A 19,416-nucleotide genomic window follows, 5' to 3' on the forward strand; every position below is an offset into this window, starting at 1 on the left:
GGTGTAAAACAAAGAATTTTCAGATCACCTTATAGCACACCAAAAGAGCTCTACTTACTATGCTTTGCAATACCATGAGTATCTATGCATTCATGGGAATATAAATATAATTGCACAATATAACGAAAGTGAAAAGTTATTTAATATATATGAATCACATCACACATGGTTTCTCACACAAACAGATGTTTAATTAATGTAACTTTCTCCCTATTCCTCTTTTAATCAATGGAATGACACAGAAATTGATTTTTTCACTCTGTTTCTAGTCACCTCAGCTTAATGTGATCAGACTTTGATTTAATCAGCTGTCATTAGATTCAGTCTGGCACTGGAACCACTGAAAATAAATGCTAATTCAAGTATTTGTGTATCTCAGTTCTGGTTAAGTAAGAATAAGTATTGTTAACCAATGATAAAGTAATATGAGTGGTAACTAGAAAGGGAGAAACAGTTTCCAATTTTTGTAAAAGAACATATAATTGTACTTCACTAACGAAGGAATCAATTGCATAAAGTCATCCACATGTGTGATAGTTAAGTTAATGCGCTTCATCTATGTTCAGGTTTGAAATATTTTCTGTTACCTTATGATCAGGAATAAAGTTGTTAGCTACAGCAGGAAAAGAGACTGGGCAGGTTGCTACTAAGAAGTGAGAGATCCTACTTAGAATATTGACACAGGCAACAGGCAATTGCCATAAGGAGTAGCTGCTTCCTAGGAAAACTAAGAAGAGATGCGAGGTTGCCCCTGGAATTGCAGGAACTCACAACTGGTGAATCTGGGGAGTGACAATATATGGAGGTGGTATTGTGCCAAAAATTCAGAACACCTGTCATCAGGCATTCAAGTCCTACCTCTGGCCATGCAATGGCCAAGAGGTGGGCACGGACTGGCCAGATCAAAGCTGCTGGGCTCCTGTCCTAAAATTTTTTGGATATTGAACATATTATCAAGACAGGAATCTATAGACAAGGCCACAATTTAAGGTTAGCTCCAAGACTGGAAAAATAACACAAATGATCAATCACTGAACGTTGCTGTATATCTGGATCTCTACAAAGCATTTTGCATATAATACTTCATTTCAGTCTATCCCAAAGTGAAGTCCAAGAATCTCCTAGAGTAGGAGATATGAAAAAGCACAAAGATGATAGTTACAGGTAAAAAAATATAAAAGATAAATAACTGAAATGAAACTTAATAACTTCCAAATAAAATAAAAAATATATATATGTATTGACATGTACTTTTTGTTATTAGTTATACTTAAAAACATCCTAAAAACACTGAAGCATAAAAATAAGATTGTCAGGTACAAAAAAACAAAGTAATCTTGATTTTACATTAATTCCAGAAAATAATTAATGCATATTATCTACAGATATTTTTCAAAAAAAATTGTGCCCATGAGTCAGGCATTTTATCAGCAGTTAAAATTTGTTTTCAAGTGCTAAGTCCAAAGAAAAATAATTTCATATACATATATACACACACACATACACACACAAAGAGACTCAAAAAAATTCCACAAGTATAAATTCTCTGGATGTAAATTACTTAAGATATCTATTAATTGACAAAAAAATGAATCAAAGTTAAAAACTGAGGAACAAGGAATGTGGTAGACTGCTCTCTAGAACTTTGAACAGGTAAAATTTCCTATCATAAGAAACCTGAGGGGAATTATTGCTCAGACAATGACTATATTCATCATACAAAATTAACGGCAACTGTGGATGCTTTGGTTGTCTCCATTTAGTTGTATCTGTATGCAACTAAAAGAAAGCAATTTCATTGTGAAAAATGATTCTTCACATTAGAATAATCCTGTAATATGTAACAGAAAATTCTCTAGAAATTTCCTTCCCTCAGATTAAGGCTTACTACCAGATTCAGTTACTTAGTTAAGTATATTTCTCAGTATCCCTCCCTTATCCAAAGAGAATATGTTGCCAGGCCCCCAATGGATGCCTGAAACCATGTATAATATGGAAATTTATTTATACTATGTTTTTTTCTGTTCCTACATGCATATGATAAAGTTTAATTTATAATTTAAGCACAATAAGAGATTAATATCAATTGTTAACATCAATAACTAATAATAAAATAGGACAAGTATAATAATTATAATAACAAATAAAATGGAACAATTATTTGAATGCCAACAACATGATACAGTGGCAGTGGATACGATACCTGAGAGGGCTGCTGAGTGCCTAAGGGTCTGGGCATGTACAGCATGGACCATGGGCACGTACAGTGGGACAAAGGGAGGATTCCCATCCCTGGCAAGAAGGACCAAGACAGCATGAGGTTTCATCATGCAACTCAGAATAACACAGAATTCAAAATTTATGAATTGTTTATTTCTGGACTTTTCCAGTTAATACTTTCTGATGACAGTTGATCTCAGGGCACTGAAACCACATAGAGCAAAACTGCGAACAAAGGATACTACTGTAATTCTTTTTTTTTTAAATATTAATCATGTTTGGGAAGGATATAAATACTTATCTTTGATGGGTGTTTCTTTTATTTTGGTAACTGATAATCTCCATGAAAAGTGTGAACATTAAAATATATTAAAGATAGGAATTTTTTCCTGAATTTCATACCATGAAGACCATGTATAGTTCAATGAAAGGAACTTCACATGCTTTTCAAGCTTTTATATTGTTGAGTAGGATATATTGCCTTTGTGTAGAAGTTCCTTTTAAGATCGCTGGCTAAAGAGAATTCTTAGGCCCCATCACTAACTTTGCATGTCCCTCTTACTTCTTGTGACTTTCAGAGAGACCATGAGTAGTGGCACTATAACAACAGTCCTTTCAAGACCAACTTGTTCAGCTTAAAGGCTAGGGCTCCAGAGTTTATAAGTGACCTGTAGAGCTGATTTCCTCCAATATTATCAGACTGCTTTGGCAAACAAAAAGACACTGAGATCACCTTCCTCATTATATTTCCTCTTGACATTGCAAGGAAAAAAATAGATACCCACAGAATACTGAACACTGGTTATCAGAGTTAGTTGAAGAAAACAACTTTTATTTATTTATTTATTTATTTATTTATTTATTTATTTGTCTGTCTGTTTATTTATTTATTTATTTTAATTGTTTACTGTGTTTTTTCATTACCATTTACCCCCTTGTGCCCTCTTCCACCTCCACCCACGCCCCATTCCCAGCAATTACCACGCTGTTGTCCAACACTGTCGTCCATGTCCATGAGTCCTTTTCTTTTTTCACTTGATCCTCCACCCCCCAGTCCCCTCCCAGAGCTGTCAGTCTCCTCTCTATCTACAAGTGTCTCTCTATTTTACCTGTTAGTTTAGTTTGTTCATTACATTCCACATATGAGTGGAATCATATGGTATTTGTCTTTCTATGACTGGCTTATTTTACTTAATGTTCTTCAGGCCCATCCATGATGTTACAAAGGATAAAAATTTCTTGTTTTTTAAAGCCAAATAATATTCCTTTGTGTAATTTTACCATAGTTGTGTTATCCACTCATCTACTGATGGACACTTGGGCTGCTTCAAGATATTGGCTATTGTAAATAACACTGAAATGAACATAGGGGTGCTTATATTCTTTGAATTAGCACTTTGGGTTTCTTTGGATAAATTCCCAGAAGTGGAATCGCTGGGTCATAAGGTAGTTACATTTTTAATTTTTTGAGGTATCTCCATACAGCTTTCCACAGTGGCTGCACCAGCCTGCATCTCCACCAACAGTGCAAAAGGGCTCCCCTTTCACCGCATTCTCGCCACACTTGTTGTTTGTTGATTTATTGATGGTAGCCCATATGACTGGTGTGAGCTGATATCTCATTGTGGTTTTAACTTGCATTTCCCTGATGATTAGTGATGTTGAGCATCTTTACATATGTCTAACTGTCATCTGGATGGCCTCTTTGGAGAAATATCTATTCACATCCTTTGCCCATTTTTTGATTGCATTTTCGGCGGGGGGATTTGGTGTTCAGTTTTTTAAGTTCTTTACAAATGTTGGATATTAACCCCTTACCTGATGTATCATTGAATATGTTCTCTGATTCAGTGAGTTGTCTTATTTTGTGATGGTTTCCTTTGCTGTACAAAAACTTTTTAATTTGATGTAGTCCCATTTTTAATTTTTTCATTTGTTTCCCTTGCTGAGAAGATAAACCAGATAAAGTATTGCTATGAGTAATGTCTGAGATTTTACTACCTATATTTTCTTCTAGGATTTTTATGGTCATGAATCTAACATTTAAGTCTTTAATTCATTTTGAATTTATTCTGTATGTGGCCTGAGAAAGTGGTCTAGTTTCATTTTTCTGCATGTCTCTGTCTAATTTTCCCAACACCATTTATTGCATAAACTAGAAAACCAAATACAGCAATAAAGCGAAAAGATCATATACCATGGTCAAGTGGGATTTGTCCTGGGAATGCAAGGTTGGTACAACATTCACAAATCAATAAATGCAATTCACCACCAAAACAAAATGAAGTATAAAAACCACATGACTATATAAATAGATGCAGAAAAAGCATTTGATACAATCCAGCACCCATTTGTATGATAAAACCTCTCAGCAAAGTGGGAATAGAAGGAACATACCTAAACATAATAAAGGCCATATATGACAAACCCACTGCTAGCATTACACTCAACAGGCAAAAATTACAAACAGTCCCCTAAAGATCAGGAAACAGAGATGTCGGCTTTTACCTCTCTTATTCAGCATAGTACTGGAAGTCCTAGCCACAGAACCAGACAAGAAGAAAGAAAAGTCATCCAGATTGGAAAGAAGTAAAACTGTAATATTTGCAGATGACATGACACTGTGCATAGAAAACGCCAAAGATTCCACCAAGAAACTACTAGAACTGAAAAATGGATTCAGTAAAGTAGCAGGATATGAAATTAATATCCAGAAATCAGTTGCGTTTTTTTCTATTAACATTTTCATGTTTTCTTTTCCTTTTTTTATTGTTGTTCAAGTACAGTTGTCTCCCTTTTCCCTCCACCACTCTCCCCCACCCCACCGACCCTCACCTCCCACCCTCAATCCTACCCGCCTTTGCATTTTTATATGTCAACAATGAACTATCAGAAAGGAAAATTAAAAAAGCAATCCCATTCACAATTGCTTCAAAAGGATAAAATACGTAGGAGTAAATTTAACCAAGGATGTAAAAGACCTATACTTGGAAAATTCCAAGACACTGAAGAAAGAAATTAAAGAAGATACAAATAAATAGAAGTACATACTGTATTCACAGATAGGATGAATTAACATCATTAAAAAGTCCATACTCCCCTAACAATACATAGATTCAACACAATTCCTATCAAGATACCAATGGTGTATTTCACAGAACTAGAACAAATATTTCAATAATTCATATGGAACCACAACAGACCCTTAATAGCAACAGTGATCTTGAGAAAGAAGAACAATTTTGGAAGAATCACACTACCTAATATCAAACTATACTAAAAGGCCACAGTGGTCAAAACAGCATGGTACTGGCATAAAAACAGACACATAGATCAATGGAACAGAATATGGAGCCCAGTAATAAACCCATGCCTTTATAGTTGATTAACATTTGACAGGAATAAAACAATTTTTATAATTATGTACTTAATATCTTTCATGAAACTTTAATAACCAAAGTTATAAATAAATTATTCACACCAGGAACAAAACAATAGAGATTGTATAGGATCAGTTTGAATTAGCTAACAATCAGTCTACAATCCATCCTGGCATTTCTTGGATATTTTGAGAGTTGTAGTTAATTCCAGCCAAAACAATACGAGAAAGATAAGCATTGAGCCTACCTTTAATGAGATCTCTAAAGAAGATAATTCTAAAACCTTCATAGACCCACCGACAATTTAATAAAATGTCATAAAATTTACATGATGCACTTATGGAAAGATTTAAATTTCTTTATGAAAAACATCATTATCTCTAGGATTGAGGAATTGGGCATATAGTAGTGGGAACAAGGACTGCCCTTTATTGAGTTCCATGCAATTTATAAACTTTATTTTAATGAACCTATTGTGAGCTTTAAAAGGCAAGTATAGGGGCAGGAAATATGGTGCTGGGAAATAATAAGCATTTCATACTTAAATTTGTTAAATTGAAGCTTCACAAGCCTTCTAAAACAGATGACACAGTCCCTATTTTGCAGTTGAAGAAAAGGCCTCAGAGAGATAAACTAGCTTTCTCAAGATCACACAGCAAAGATCATCTGAAAAATTTATCTGATATGAAAGCCTTTATAGATAAGCCTGCTATACTGTAATGTTTGTTTTTAAATTATTTTATTAGCTGAATTTTATACTTGCAGGTGTTTTCTTACACTGCTGACAAAGAAATCCGAACCGATGACTTGTGCTTGGATGTTTCTAGACTCAATGGACCTGTAATCATGTTAAAATGCCACCATATGAGAGGAAATCAGTTATGGGAATATGATGCTGAGGTATAGTATTTTCCTTAATTTACTTATTTTATATGTTTCAACTCACTAATATACAGGGTGGAGCAAAAGTGGGTGAAACAGAGTTTTTCCTTATATTCTTATTTATTAGTTATTTTATTATTTTCCACATAAACAACTGTAAACATACTTTTGCCCCACCCTGTATTTCAAAATATATTTAAACCCTAAGTTATTTTTTTCAGCATTGGAAGACCTGCATTTTCAAGCATGTATGCTCATATGGATAATATTAGGATGGTATATTATATAAATAGGTTTTTGCCAAACTGGTCCTTAAGTATAAAATATAAATGAGAAACATAAAGTCATTTTAAGTACATAATATTATTTATCATATGTACATGCTTAACATAAATTAGGTAAAGGGCAGGCTATGCTACCTTAGAGGTGAGTTTGCAAATGTACATACAAGACATTATCAATATTTTCATATTTTAAATTTTATAGTGTTGAAATCTGTGATATTTCTACTTCTTACTTTAAAAGGAAAAAGAAAAACCTGGTAGAATTAGCATTTACATTCTTTATAATAGTTAATACTCTGAAAAATTCAATAAATTAATTAGGTATATAATCAGCTAAGCAGCATCTTCTCAATTTAGCACATCTTTCTGAGAGAAGACAGGGAGGAAAAAACAGTCAAATTACTGTTGGGAATTTATGACCACGCAGTGTGTAAAAACCAGATCAACCATCAGATGGAGCTAATAAAAAAGAAATATTTTTCTCTGCCTAAGGAAGCTGCCTTGAAACAGCTTTATTTTTTTCATTTATCTTTGCTCAACAAAGTGAGTTGGTCATCTGTGTTATGTTTTCCACATTATTAAGTGGTTGGTGACTTATTTAAGGTAAGATTTATCATATAAGAATAAAGAAGCAAACTTTATTCTTATATGATAAATAATATAATAGAGGTAAATGGATTTCACAAATACAGTATTCTATGTAAGCTTAAAATATTCTGTAAGAGTAACATTTTAAAAACTGATCTACAGAGTTGTTGGTATTACTAATGTGTAACAAGGCCTTCTTTGAAAGAAACTTTCTGAATGTCATTTTAATTTGCATGATGTTATAATTTCTGAAGTGGAATATCAGGAGAACTTACTGAATGCTTATATGATTTGAAACTAGTTACATAGGATTAAAATGTGGCCCTAAACTTTATATAATATTACCAAACTCTTTGCATACAACATCATCTTCTGGGTCGTAATTTTAAAGCAAACATCATGAATCCTATGTTGCACCAGGGTGCTCTCTTCACGCTTTTGTCCTCTCAGTACCTTATTCACCTTCTCTATCTGGCAACCACTATTTTTCTCTTCATTATCACCACCACCCTTTGTATTAAGACTGCAGAACAATTCCTCTAGTAATACATGTGAGTAATTGTGAATCTTTCTTTTGTTCCCTACCTCCTCTATGAGGAAAGGTACAGATAAATGTACAGAAAAAGGAGAAATCCTGAAAGAGGTATTTTTTAAAAATAAAACTTTTTATTGTTGTTTTAGTTCTTTAGTTTTCACCAGAATCCTGGGATTTTATTGGGCATGTGCTCTAGCATATATTTATAAGAAAAGGGAAAAGGGTGTCCATTTTTTTTAAGATGGAGCATTGTTGATTTTCAGAATACCACTCTTAATCTTCAAACTTTTTAATTTTTGAGTGGATATTGGTTTTTATAATCTTGCCTCAAATTCCTTTATTTCTGAAAAAAACATTGTTGGTAATTAGACATATGTTTTTATTTATATTTTTATCAGCCAGTAGGAAGATTATTGAATACCATGAATTTTCAAAGAAAAGTGAAGAAAAGATTGGTAGCCTCAACTAAGATAAAGAAATGTTTTGTTTTTTTAATTTACTATTTTGGATGAGTGAGAGTTATCTATTGCAGTATTATTAGATAATTGCTATATTTTGTATCAGGTAAATTTTGTTTCTACAACACATACAAATAAAGCTCATAAATATTGAGAAATGTTTATTTTGAAATAAATTAGTCAATCACCTTAACAATTACTTAACAGTTTTATTTACATGTTTAGGTTTCCAGAATTAAATTATGATATTTAACTTGTCTAAATTTGAAATTTTAAATCATAATGTATTTTTTGCTAAATTTGTAAATGTATAAATCATAGTGTAGAGAAGGCATAAGAAAATAATTGTAGGAATGATACATTGCCTTTCTGGAAATTTCAGCTTTGAAATAAAAGACTGATATTATTTGTGAAGAAGTCAGAAAAAAAGAAATGATTTTTTTAAATAAAACTGAATTATAATATTTATTTTTTTTCTGATCACCTCTTCTTTTAAATGTTAGGTTTAGGGTCACTGTAGGCTACAGAATAATCCCAACATTTGCTACTCAAAGTGTGATTCTAGGATTAGGAATATCACCTGGGAACTTGTTAGAAAATAGGAATCTGAGATATCAGCCTTGACACACTAAATCAGAGTCTGTATTTCAGCAAAAAGCTCCAAGACATTAACATACATATTAAAGTTTGAGAAGGGCAGGTCTAGACATTGGCCAAACCTTTACTTATCTTCCTCAGTCTTTTTATACCCTGTTGAAAAATACTACAAAGTTATGAAAGGGCATATCTACACTTTAGAAAATGACAAGGTGTCCAAGGGAGATGGGGGAGGAAACGGGAGCAGAAAGGAAAGAGGAGTAACTGCCAAGTAGCTCTAGCCTTCTATTCCAACCAGAAAAAAGTAGACAAGTGCTGCTTGCTATTTTGTAATTTATTCTGTATCTCTTGATATCAAAGGCAAAATTATCTTCTTTGAAAAACTTCTGAGGTGGTGCATTTTCAAAGCAGAATAAAACTTGGAGTTCACCTTGGCGAACTTAGAGAACTAAAGCTTACCTTAAGCTGCTCTTCTCTGAGCCTTTATCAGGAGGACTCGGAAGCACAGAGATGAGACTGCCTGCGGAGGAGGCAGGATTTCGGTGTTAATGATGTATTCAAAGAAAGCTAGTTATCGGTGCAATTGTAACCTTACAGTGTAGGCAGCTGAAATAGTCCATCAGTTTATCTCCTGGAGTCTTTTCAGTCTTAGAAAGGCAAGTCATAAACAGGAACAGAATTGTGGGACTATCCAGGGAAAAATTGAAACAGTGTCATAAAGCCTCAAAGTATGGAGTCTATTTAGCATTTCCGTTTTGTTTTGTTTTGTTTTGTTGTGTTGTGTTTTTAACTATTAACTGATGGAAGAGCACAGGAAATAAAAAGGAATGAAGTGTACTGAGTGACTATAATTTCATCTCTTTTTTCATGTTATTCTAGCAATAGTCCTAAAGGATAATAATATCTTATTTGTAGTCTTTGCATTAGTAAATAAGCTTAGAGTATTTAAATGCCTTCTCTGGGTTTGTATATTCCAGGTTTCTGACATTTAGTCAAGCAATCTTTCCACTATATTACATTCCTGTTGAGGTCATTGAAAAACTCAAAACAATTAGATACTTTCAATGATGATATTCTGATAAGCTAAATGTACAGTTTTATAAATGAAAGAAATAATTAAATGCTGTCAATTATTTGTGGTACCAAATTTTACTCACATATAATTACTCCATAATCATTGGAAATATGTTCTAAAATCACTATTGTCTATTTAGACAAATAGGTAGTCATAAAACTACATTGTCAGCAGGGTCAAATTGCTTACAGACTTCAGCTATCCATATTCATAATAAAATTAATATATAATTACTACTATTTTTATTTGAATAAAATTAAGCACATGTTGGAAAAAAATACATGTCTTTGGTCAACCTTGATTTAAATTATAGTGTCCTACTTTCTTAATGAAATGTTTCTTAAATAACAGAATCATGAATTTAATTCAGTATCACCTATTCCTGGCTGAACATGTTTGTGGGGCAACTGAGCATCATTAGCAAATCTGCAAAATCCTCAGCTGATCTAGACTCTCTTGAATAAACTACCTGAATACATTTGTGCTATGAAAGCCAATTGACTCAGAGTTAAGACAAAAAGGAAAAAAATAACCCTACATTTCATCTCACTGAAACATTTAAAAAATTAATTTTATAAAGGACTGTCATTCATCAATTGTATTTTATTCACGTTTTTGTTATATTATATTTGAACATTGCAATTGCATTCCAATCCATTTGAAATTTACATTTTCCTGCAATAAGTTCACATAATCACAGTCCTTTTTGAATATCTAGGCAGCTACATACAGTGTGACAATCTATTTTTAGAATAGAACACTTATGCTCAACAAACACTATGCAACACAATAAAAAAGGGAGCAAAATATGATGCTGAAAATAAGTCTTGTTTTTCATGTGACTGAAAGAGTTGACTGAGAAAATATTGTTATGAAGTCAATATCCATCTGTATCAAATGTTTCAAAGTCACCATGCAAGGAATTTTTTTCAGTAGGTAAAATATGTTGGACTGGTATTTACTGAAATCACAGAAGCTAATACATAGACTTTACTTAATGCCTCTTTTATTTACCTTATCAGAAAGCAGGTAAATGGGAATATAATTTCAAGGTAAGTGATCTATTAACTGGCAACTCAGCCATTTTCCTGTGTAGTGTTCCTAATAAAAACAGTTGTTTGATTTGCTTTTTGAAGGCTGCTATATCAGATAAGAATCACCTTTCCACATTCTCATTGACTCATAGCTGTGATTCTTAAGTAGAATTAATTAGTGTATAGGAGTTTTAATAGTTTAGTATTGTAGTTTTAGTTCTTGTTTATTAAACATTTACCCTTGTTCAGTAAACTACTCGTTCTGTTCTAACAAATGCACAGATCACTTTGTCAGAAGGTTTTATTTAACATTTTGAATAGCAACTTTATTATGTTAATTTAATATTTGTTATTCTGTACTTGATCAATAGGGGAAATTCTATTGTATTTGCTATGATAATATTAAATTAAATACCTGTAACAGTCTAAATTTATCTTACTTTATTCATATGTATAAAAACTATCATTTGGGTCTTATTTTAAACTTTTAGTATGGCATCCTTTAAACTGAGGCCTTACGACTGGTTCTTCCATCAACCATGCAGTCACTTCTACTTGTTCATTAAAATAGCAAATTTTTTACTTAGTGTTCTTTAGTACAAAGGTACAAGGGTATGTATAATTTCATAATTTATGGTTTCTATTTTGTCACTGGAATTGTTTTCTTAGCCTGATTTCAGTTGATTTTCAGTAGTAACTCTGTCTTCAAAAGGGTACATTTAGGGATACTCCATGACACATCTTATTTTAGTAGCAAACATACAAATATGTTTAAAGGCAGGAAGAATTCGATTTTTTCTTATGCATTTTAAAATAGTATGATTAAAATTTTGTAAATCCCAGAAAATACTAATTCTTTCTACTTCACAGGTGAACAATTAAGTAGTGCTATAATGTAAACAAAAACTAATACTAGATTAGGGTTCATACTTTCCTGTCTTCTAGTCAATATTCTGAGGAAAGTTGTAGGAAAGATATTTGGCAGTATGCTGCATGTCAACTGGTATATCACATTGCCTTCAAAACTGAGTTGACATAACCAAGTCTTTCAAAGCTGAGTCTTCTAAAGTTGTGAGAGGATTTGCAACAGATATGCCAAAGAGCAATTTAAAGAAAAAAAGTATACCTAATATAAAAATATTCAAGTTCTTCAATAAATAACAAATAAATATACATAGCCAATGAAAATGAAAAAAATTAATTTAAGTAAATATAAAAAACATACATAAAATTTATTTCATGTGTTTTTATCAGTTTATTTATGTATCCTGTCACTGTGTCCGGAAATTTTCTAATGACAACACACAATGTCGGTGTAGATGCAGTAAAACTGACACCCATACACTATCCTGGTATTCAATAAGCACAAGAAATATTAGCTGCTGCTGCTACTATTACAAAATCATTATTATAGATATTTTTTAAAACTTTGTTAGTAAGCATTAAAATGTCATACTTTCAACCTTGCGATTTCATTTTGAAGGATTATTTCTAAAGAAATTACTATAAATATGGAGAGAGATGTTCAAAGATGTTTATCACAACATTCTTTACAATTGTTCTAAGTTGGACAGATATTGCCCCCAAATGAAAAAAGTAAATGATTTAGCAAATCTACTTTGTAGAAATGTTTTATTACCTATTATTTTAGATTATTTTACTGATAAGAGAGATGCCTATAATGTAAACTGAAAGGTATTTAATTAGATGAATTCTATTACATAAATTTGCATAAGTGATAAAAATTACTAGAAAACATAAAATAATAACTGGTATCTTTTAGACAAACTACTCAGAAAAAAGAAACTATGCTATTGCTCAAACAAATGAAAATACTAACAGTTTTATTCAGTTTTTTTAAAATAAAAAATAGTTTTTATCTCAATGTAATTGTTTGAGATTTTTAATTTCTCTTAGAAGTATTTGGACTATATATAAAAATTTTAGAAGTACCTGGAGTGAAAGTTCTTTGAAATTTTTTAATGGTCATTCATGGATAAATATTTTGGGGCAAAATATTACAAATGTATTTTTATACTGTATTCATGTTCTAGAGTTACATTTCTATCTTTATAAATTCTGTACCATTTTACTGTAGAAAGTCAGTCCTTGAAATTGAGAATCCAATGATTGTGTCCATTAAGCTGCCCAAGATACGTAGTTAATATTATCAAAATTTATTTTCTGCCTTAGCTTTTCACTGATTGGTTTACTCAACAAACTTACAGAATGCCTCCTACCTGCAGGCTCTGGGCGTGGTGATATAGGTAGTCATGGTCCTTAGTCTTCTTGGAGCTGTGCTCCTTCTGAGGAAATAGATGGAAAACAAGAAACAGACAAATTAATTGCAAGTTGTGTTTGGAGAATGAAGACAATTAAGAGCCCAAATGATGTTGATCTTTTTCTTTTTCCTTCATTCATTAACTTCCTAATTGACACTTAGATGAATGTGCCAATATATATGTGGAACACTTAGCACCACCAGGTTAGCCCTGTGAAAACATGGTGGAAATAATTTGAGTAAAAAAATAAAGTAAAGCCTTAAAGCTAAGATGAACCCTTTTCCTTGGCAGCCACTCAAGTTTAGGGGCAAGCAAGGAGCAGGCCAAAGACCATGACTGAAAACTCTGTGGACTAGTCAATGGTTTTAAAAATCCATACTCACAAAATACGCCTGTAGCACTAAGAACATTTTATTACTAGAATAGACACTGAGAATATTACCTTTTCTATGCAAATTTTTCATATTTGATCTCAGGCTCTTCTCCTTATTCTCAGTTCTATATTCTTTACTCCTGCCAAATATGCTTCACATCAAAGCCATCTGAAAAGATGTGGCTCACAGCTCCATGGATGCAATTATTGTGACGTGTGCCTTCCATTCTCATTCAGTGGAAATTGTATGTTGTCAAGAATGATTGATTTATTACTGCCTTTATACTTGATTTTGTCATTATTCACTATTTTCTTTGTCAAACAGACCCATACTCTTCTTCACATAAACACCCAGTCCTGTCTCTCAATAAGCAAAGTAGCTGATGGCGCCCAACAGCCCACTGTGGAAATATGTAACAATAGCACTTTGCAAAAATGGCTATTGAGAAACTATACAAGAGTAGAAGTTTTTAGAAATATTTTTGAGAATCCTACTGATTACATTCTCTAATAATTTTTGGAGGTTTGTGTTGCAGACTTTGTTAATATTAGTTTACTATTTTTATGTTTTGCTATTGAAATCTAGAAAGTTACTTCTTTAAATGTGGTTAAGAAAAATCTTTATGTGCTGTTTCTCCATGGAGTTATTTTTTCTGTCTTCTACTTCTCAGCTTCTTATTAATTTGGAATGTGCATATATTAAGTAGTGATTATTCTGTATTTAATTAACAGGTATTTTCCATTTTTTCAAATATATATAAATATAATTGATGGAATGTATTACTACATATTAGCTTTTTTTATTCTAATGCTAAATAGAGCCCTGTTTATATGATAATAGATTTTGCATTAAAACTCAAAAAAATCAGTAAGAAAATTAAAATAGCCAAAAATGGATTTCTTTTGGCACATTGAAATTATTTAATGTTGTTAATTTTAATTCATATACTTTGGTTGTGTGCAGACATAGCATATCCTTTCTGGAATTTATTTCTTTAAGCTGAAACTTAAAGCAAATGAATTCACTGATGACTAGGAGTATTGGCTAAGTGATACAATAATAAAACTTTTAAAAAATTGTACCTTTTATCTTCCTATCTTATATGATTTTGTGAATACCTTCTCAGTAAGCAACAAAAGGAATCATTACTTGGTTTAAGAAAAAAAACGAAATCTGGTATTCTTGTAAAAAAGTATAGTTAACAACATGTCCTAGTTATTGATCTTAAGGTGTTTATGTCCTGTAAATAAAGTACGTTACACTTCCCAATACCTGGTTATAATAGCACTTGTTATAATGGGGAGTTTTAACTCCCTAATTAAAGGTTGTTAGTAGATGACACAGTTGAGCTTGGAATGCTTATGACAAGGCTGGGAGTGGGGGTAGGGGAGGTATGGAGAGGAGAGAAGGGGTGTTGTTTAGATTAGAACTACATTTCAGACTTTTCCAGCTTCCCAATGCATATTTAGAATTTTTCTAAATATGCATTGGGAAGCTGGAAAAGTCTGGACCTTTTACACAATGAGGACTTGTATATCTGGCAACTTACATACCTCATATATTACCTTAGTGTGTTTTCAAAGCAACCTTACCTGGTAGATGCAATTGCCAGCAAGGGGCCTTCTCACGCTTAAACATTTAGTCTCCCAGGTTTGCTTGCAGAATTCTAGGACAGAAACTGTAACTTCTTCCTCCTAGCAGAATTTGCATTGCTTCCTAAAGCAGTTCATACTGCCCTATGGGAGCAAGGTTCTCCACAGGTGACAGCCCATGCAAGGGGACGAGAGCCACATTAGGTGGGCATGGAAAACAGCTGGGTTAATGCCCTTTTGCCTCACAGGAGACAATATCTCTGTAACAACTCCATAGTCAGATCTTCAAGTAAACCAATGCAACATGCAAAACTCCCAAGTCTTCGCACTTAGTGAAGCCCACAGTTTGGCTTCCTATCAGGTATTTATAATGATATTGATTCAATGCAGATACAGCTTATCAATCAGAGGTCATTTTTACCGTAAGTAATGTTGCCTAGAAATATAGTTAACATTTTCTCCTTAGACTGCCAAGGAATCCTAGTTAGATGGTAGATTGAGGTCAGATTTTTTAAGCAGAAAAGGAAGGGTCATTTTTAAATACTCATAATTTTAACTGAGCATTTTCTGACAAAGAATCCAATTTCTCAGAATAATTTTGTAATTTGCCCAAGTTTTCATAACCAAATGGAGAGTGGGAAACATAGGAATTTACACTTATGCTGCCTGACCTAAAATGTCTGCTCTTTTTACTGCACAACGTTAAAAATGAGAGATTTTTGGTTGATTGGTTGTTATCTTTACAGTTGTGGCTTTTGACTATTAATGAGTTCCTTAAAAGAAAATATTTATACATTTTTAGAAAGAATAACACTTCTTTCTAAATATTTAAAAAGTATTCCTATTTAAAAAGTATTCCTATTTATGTAGTTGACAACATATTCAATTTGATCTTCAAAACCATATACATTTTTTAAAAAAGGATATAACAGAAGCAAGCCAGGGTAAGTAGCTTTTTTGAAAAAAAGGCATATATACCCAAAGGACCTCAGGTATGTAACAAAAATGAAGAATATTTTGTTCATTTTAACTAGAACTTTGTCGAAGAAAATCGTTTTTGTTTTTGTTTTAATTTTTTTCAAGTTGGCTATTGATTCATCAGCCAACGACATAATTTCTGGCATCATAAGTATAAACCAACTACTTTTTTGCCTATATGTGACCATCCCCCCCCCCACTTTTTAGTATAAATAGTTTGATGCTGTGTATTGAAAGAGCAACAACAAAGGCCTCATTCTTGTATCTCACATCTGATAACCTTGCTCTTTTAATTTCCTGCTTGTTGTCCATTAAGCACCCTCCACCACAAGCCTATTTCTCATTCCATCTTTTCTCAATGCAGTCCAGGGTGTTTGCAGGCCTACTCAAAAAAATTACAATTGTCTAGGCAGCAGTTCTCTGCCAGTTTTATTGCACTCTCTCCCTGCATTTTTTTAGCCAACTTTCAATTGTAATATCATGAGATCCCCCAAAATTGTCTACCTTTAATTTTGGTAATTCAAAATAAAACTATATCTCATGATTTTTTTTCAAGATATACCTGCAAATCATTTCCCATGCATTGAAACACTTCTCTTCTGGTCAGGAAGTTTGTTTCCTTTTTATGTAATATGATTCTAGGCACTGGCCATGAAAGAGCAAAAATGTACATAAATCATGTGCAGAAGTGAGCATAAAGCATGTGGACTTAAAATGTATATCTATAAAGTCCAAAATATATAACTTCAAAATGTAAGCGTGAACTCAAAAGACAAGATGTGTAATGACTAGTTAACATGAAATTTTTGGAATTATACTTCAGAATTTGAGTACTGAGATAATACTTTTAATGAATATTGTTATTATAAAGAGATACAAATTTAAAAATATATAATCATCACATCCTGTTTTTATTTGATATTAATTTTTTGAAGATTCTTAGAAATGCAAACTAAATTATATTGGGCATAATATCAAGTAAGACAGATTTGTGCTATGATAATCACTCTTCTACAATAAATTTCTTAGTGTCAGATATATGGCTTATTTAGTATTTGGAAATGGAAGCGTCTCTAGCAGTTTTTTCATTTGGGTCACAGCTCTGACATCTTTTTGCTTGTTCACCAAATGGTTACTGAATAACACATGCCTAAGAAAACTAAGCTTTTATGAAAGCATGTTAATATTTACAGCCCTTGACTGAATTCAGAGCTAACAAATGGGCTTTTTGCAAAAGAGCCTGAATTCTTGGCAATGCATAGTACATGTTGGCCAATATCTTTAACCATCTGCAAATAAAGGTGTATTAGGCAATGATGACACTATAACAGTGAAAGTTCTATAGTAATTAATTTAGAGCCACCTGTGCACAGTTCCTTTTATAAACATATCACAGTGTTTATACTAAAAAAACAAAACAAAATGTAAAAGTTCTTTTAAAGAACAGGGTTATTCTGATGTACTTGTGAAGTTAAAGATAAAATATGTTGCACTGATTACTGGTTATCTTTTACAGAGACTCACCTTGAGACATGTTAACAGTAACCAGTGTCTTGATGAACCTTCTGAAGATGACAAAATGGTGCCTACCATGCAGGACTGTAGTGGAAGCAGATCCCAACAGTGGCTGCTAAGAAACATGACTTTGGGGGCCTGAAGACTGTTTCCCCCAAGCCATTAAAGTGTCTACACTTTTGTTTTTCCATTATTTCAATTAAGGAAAAGTGTTAACTTTGCTGAATTGAAAGTTTTAAAATCCTTTTAGTATTCTAAAATACAGTTGTTTATAATTCATTTTTAGGAAAGTTTGCTTATTTCCCTATAAAAATTTGTATCTGATCAAAAGCACATAAAAATATAAATAACAGCAAACTGTTATTAAACATCTGAAAAACTTTCAAAAAAAAGTGTTTGCTTTAAAAAAAAGTCTTTATTGCCCCCATGTCACAGGATTGTTGGGGGGATACTTTTATTTATTTTCATAGTGATTGAAAGAGAGACAATGTAAATGCCTTATAAAATATCTTCATTATGAAAAAAGTATCATTTTATAAACTCACTCTGTTTCTACTGGACCTTCATTGAAACTTGTTGAATATCTATGTCAACAATAGTCCACACACTGAATTATCTCTGAGCAATGAATTCATCATACAAAGTAAGTTCCAAGTTTTGCACCAGAAGAAATTAAACTGGATATTGACTTGCAGCGTTCTTTAAAAGCATCACATTTAAACAAACAAACAAAAAAGCAGAATTTGAAAAGTCAATTTAAAGGACATGAAATCAGAAGAAACAAGCTAGGTGTTGAGGGGAGCAAGATAAATGAAATTAAACTGCAACAACTGAATCATTTTAAAAGATTTTGTTTAGGTTACAATTAGTCCTAATACAGGTTGAGTGTTTAATGATCATATTGGTTCTAGAGTTGATGTTAGAAACAGTCCTTGAGCACTGTCTTTGTCTCACGTAAACCGTACAGTCCCTTTTCTCTTCACTCTAGGCTGTGACTTGTCACGTATGCTGTACAGAATTGTAGGTAAAGAGTGGAAGGTATTAGCCCTGGTTTTTAATTCTCCTGCATTTGTAAGTTTTATTTTGGTCTCTATTACTATTTTAATTTTATATCTTAAAAAATAATGCATTACTATCAGAATTTTAATGCTATTCTGGAATATCTAAAGTTTTCATCACCAGAGAATGAACTCAATACATACCCGTGAAACTTTTATTTTAATTAAACTGCTGGATATCATTTGCCATCAATTATGGCTCAAGGAACAGTCATAATTAGGATAGCTTTGCATGTTCTTTTTCTGTCCTAAAATGCTTTGTGTTCAAAATACTTAAGCAGAAGACACGAAAAAGAAGAAAATTCTATTAGTGGGAATTGAGCTAATAACTTTTAGCATTTCATACCATTTAAAATGCCCTTAAATTTGCTCTACATATGTATTTTACTCATTAATAAATACATTCAGCAGCTAAGAGAAACCTAGGGAATGAAATGGAAGAAGCGTGCTCTAGAGTAGATGCCATGTCTTTGGCTCTCATTTTTTTTAAAAAAAAAGTTCTGTTGGATTATAGGCAAACCAACTCCTCTGTGTCTCTCTCTTCTCTCTCTCTCTCTCTCCCCC

At 32.4% G+C, this 19,416-nt stretch overlaps 1 protein-coding gene across 3 annotated transcripts in view; it reads left to right on the forward strand.

The window, feature by feature from the left end:
* The window catches only part of GALNT13 (polypeptide N-acetylgalactosaminyltransferase 13), a 593,991-nt gene extending 575,888 nt beyond the window's left edge, over positions 1-18,103 (forward strand). For all 3 annotated transcript variants that reach the window (XM_054562685.1, XM_054562683.1, XM_054562684.1), the window contains exons 12-13: positions 6,366-6,500; positions 17,796-18,103. In XM_054562685.1, coding sequence (XP_054418660.1) covers positions 6,366-6,500; positions 17,796-17,936 — 276 coding nt within the window. In that variant the 3' untranslated portion in view covers positions 17,937-18,103. The remainder of the gene's footprint in view (positions 1-6,365; positions 6,501-17,795) is intronic.
* Positions 18,104-19,416: the final 1,313 nt, after the last annotated feature.

The sequence above is a fragment of the Pteronotus mesoamericanus genome, unplaced genomic scaffold (assembly GCF_021234165.1).
Source record: "Pteronotus mesoamericanus isolate MK-2021 breed Mesoamerican mustached bat unplaced genomic scaffold, CSHL_Meso_final scaffold_651, whole genome shotgun sequence".
NCBI lineage: Eukaryota > Metazoa > Chordata > Mammalia > Chiroptera > Mormoopidae > Pteronotus > Pteronotus mesoamericanus.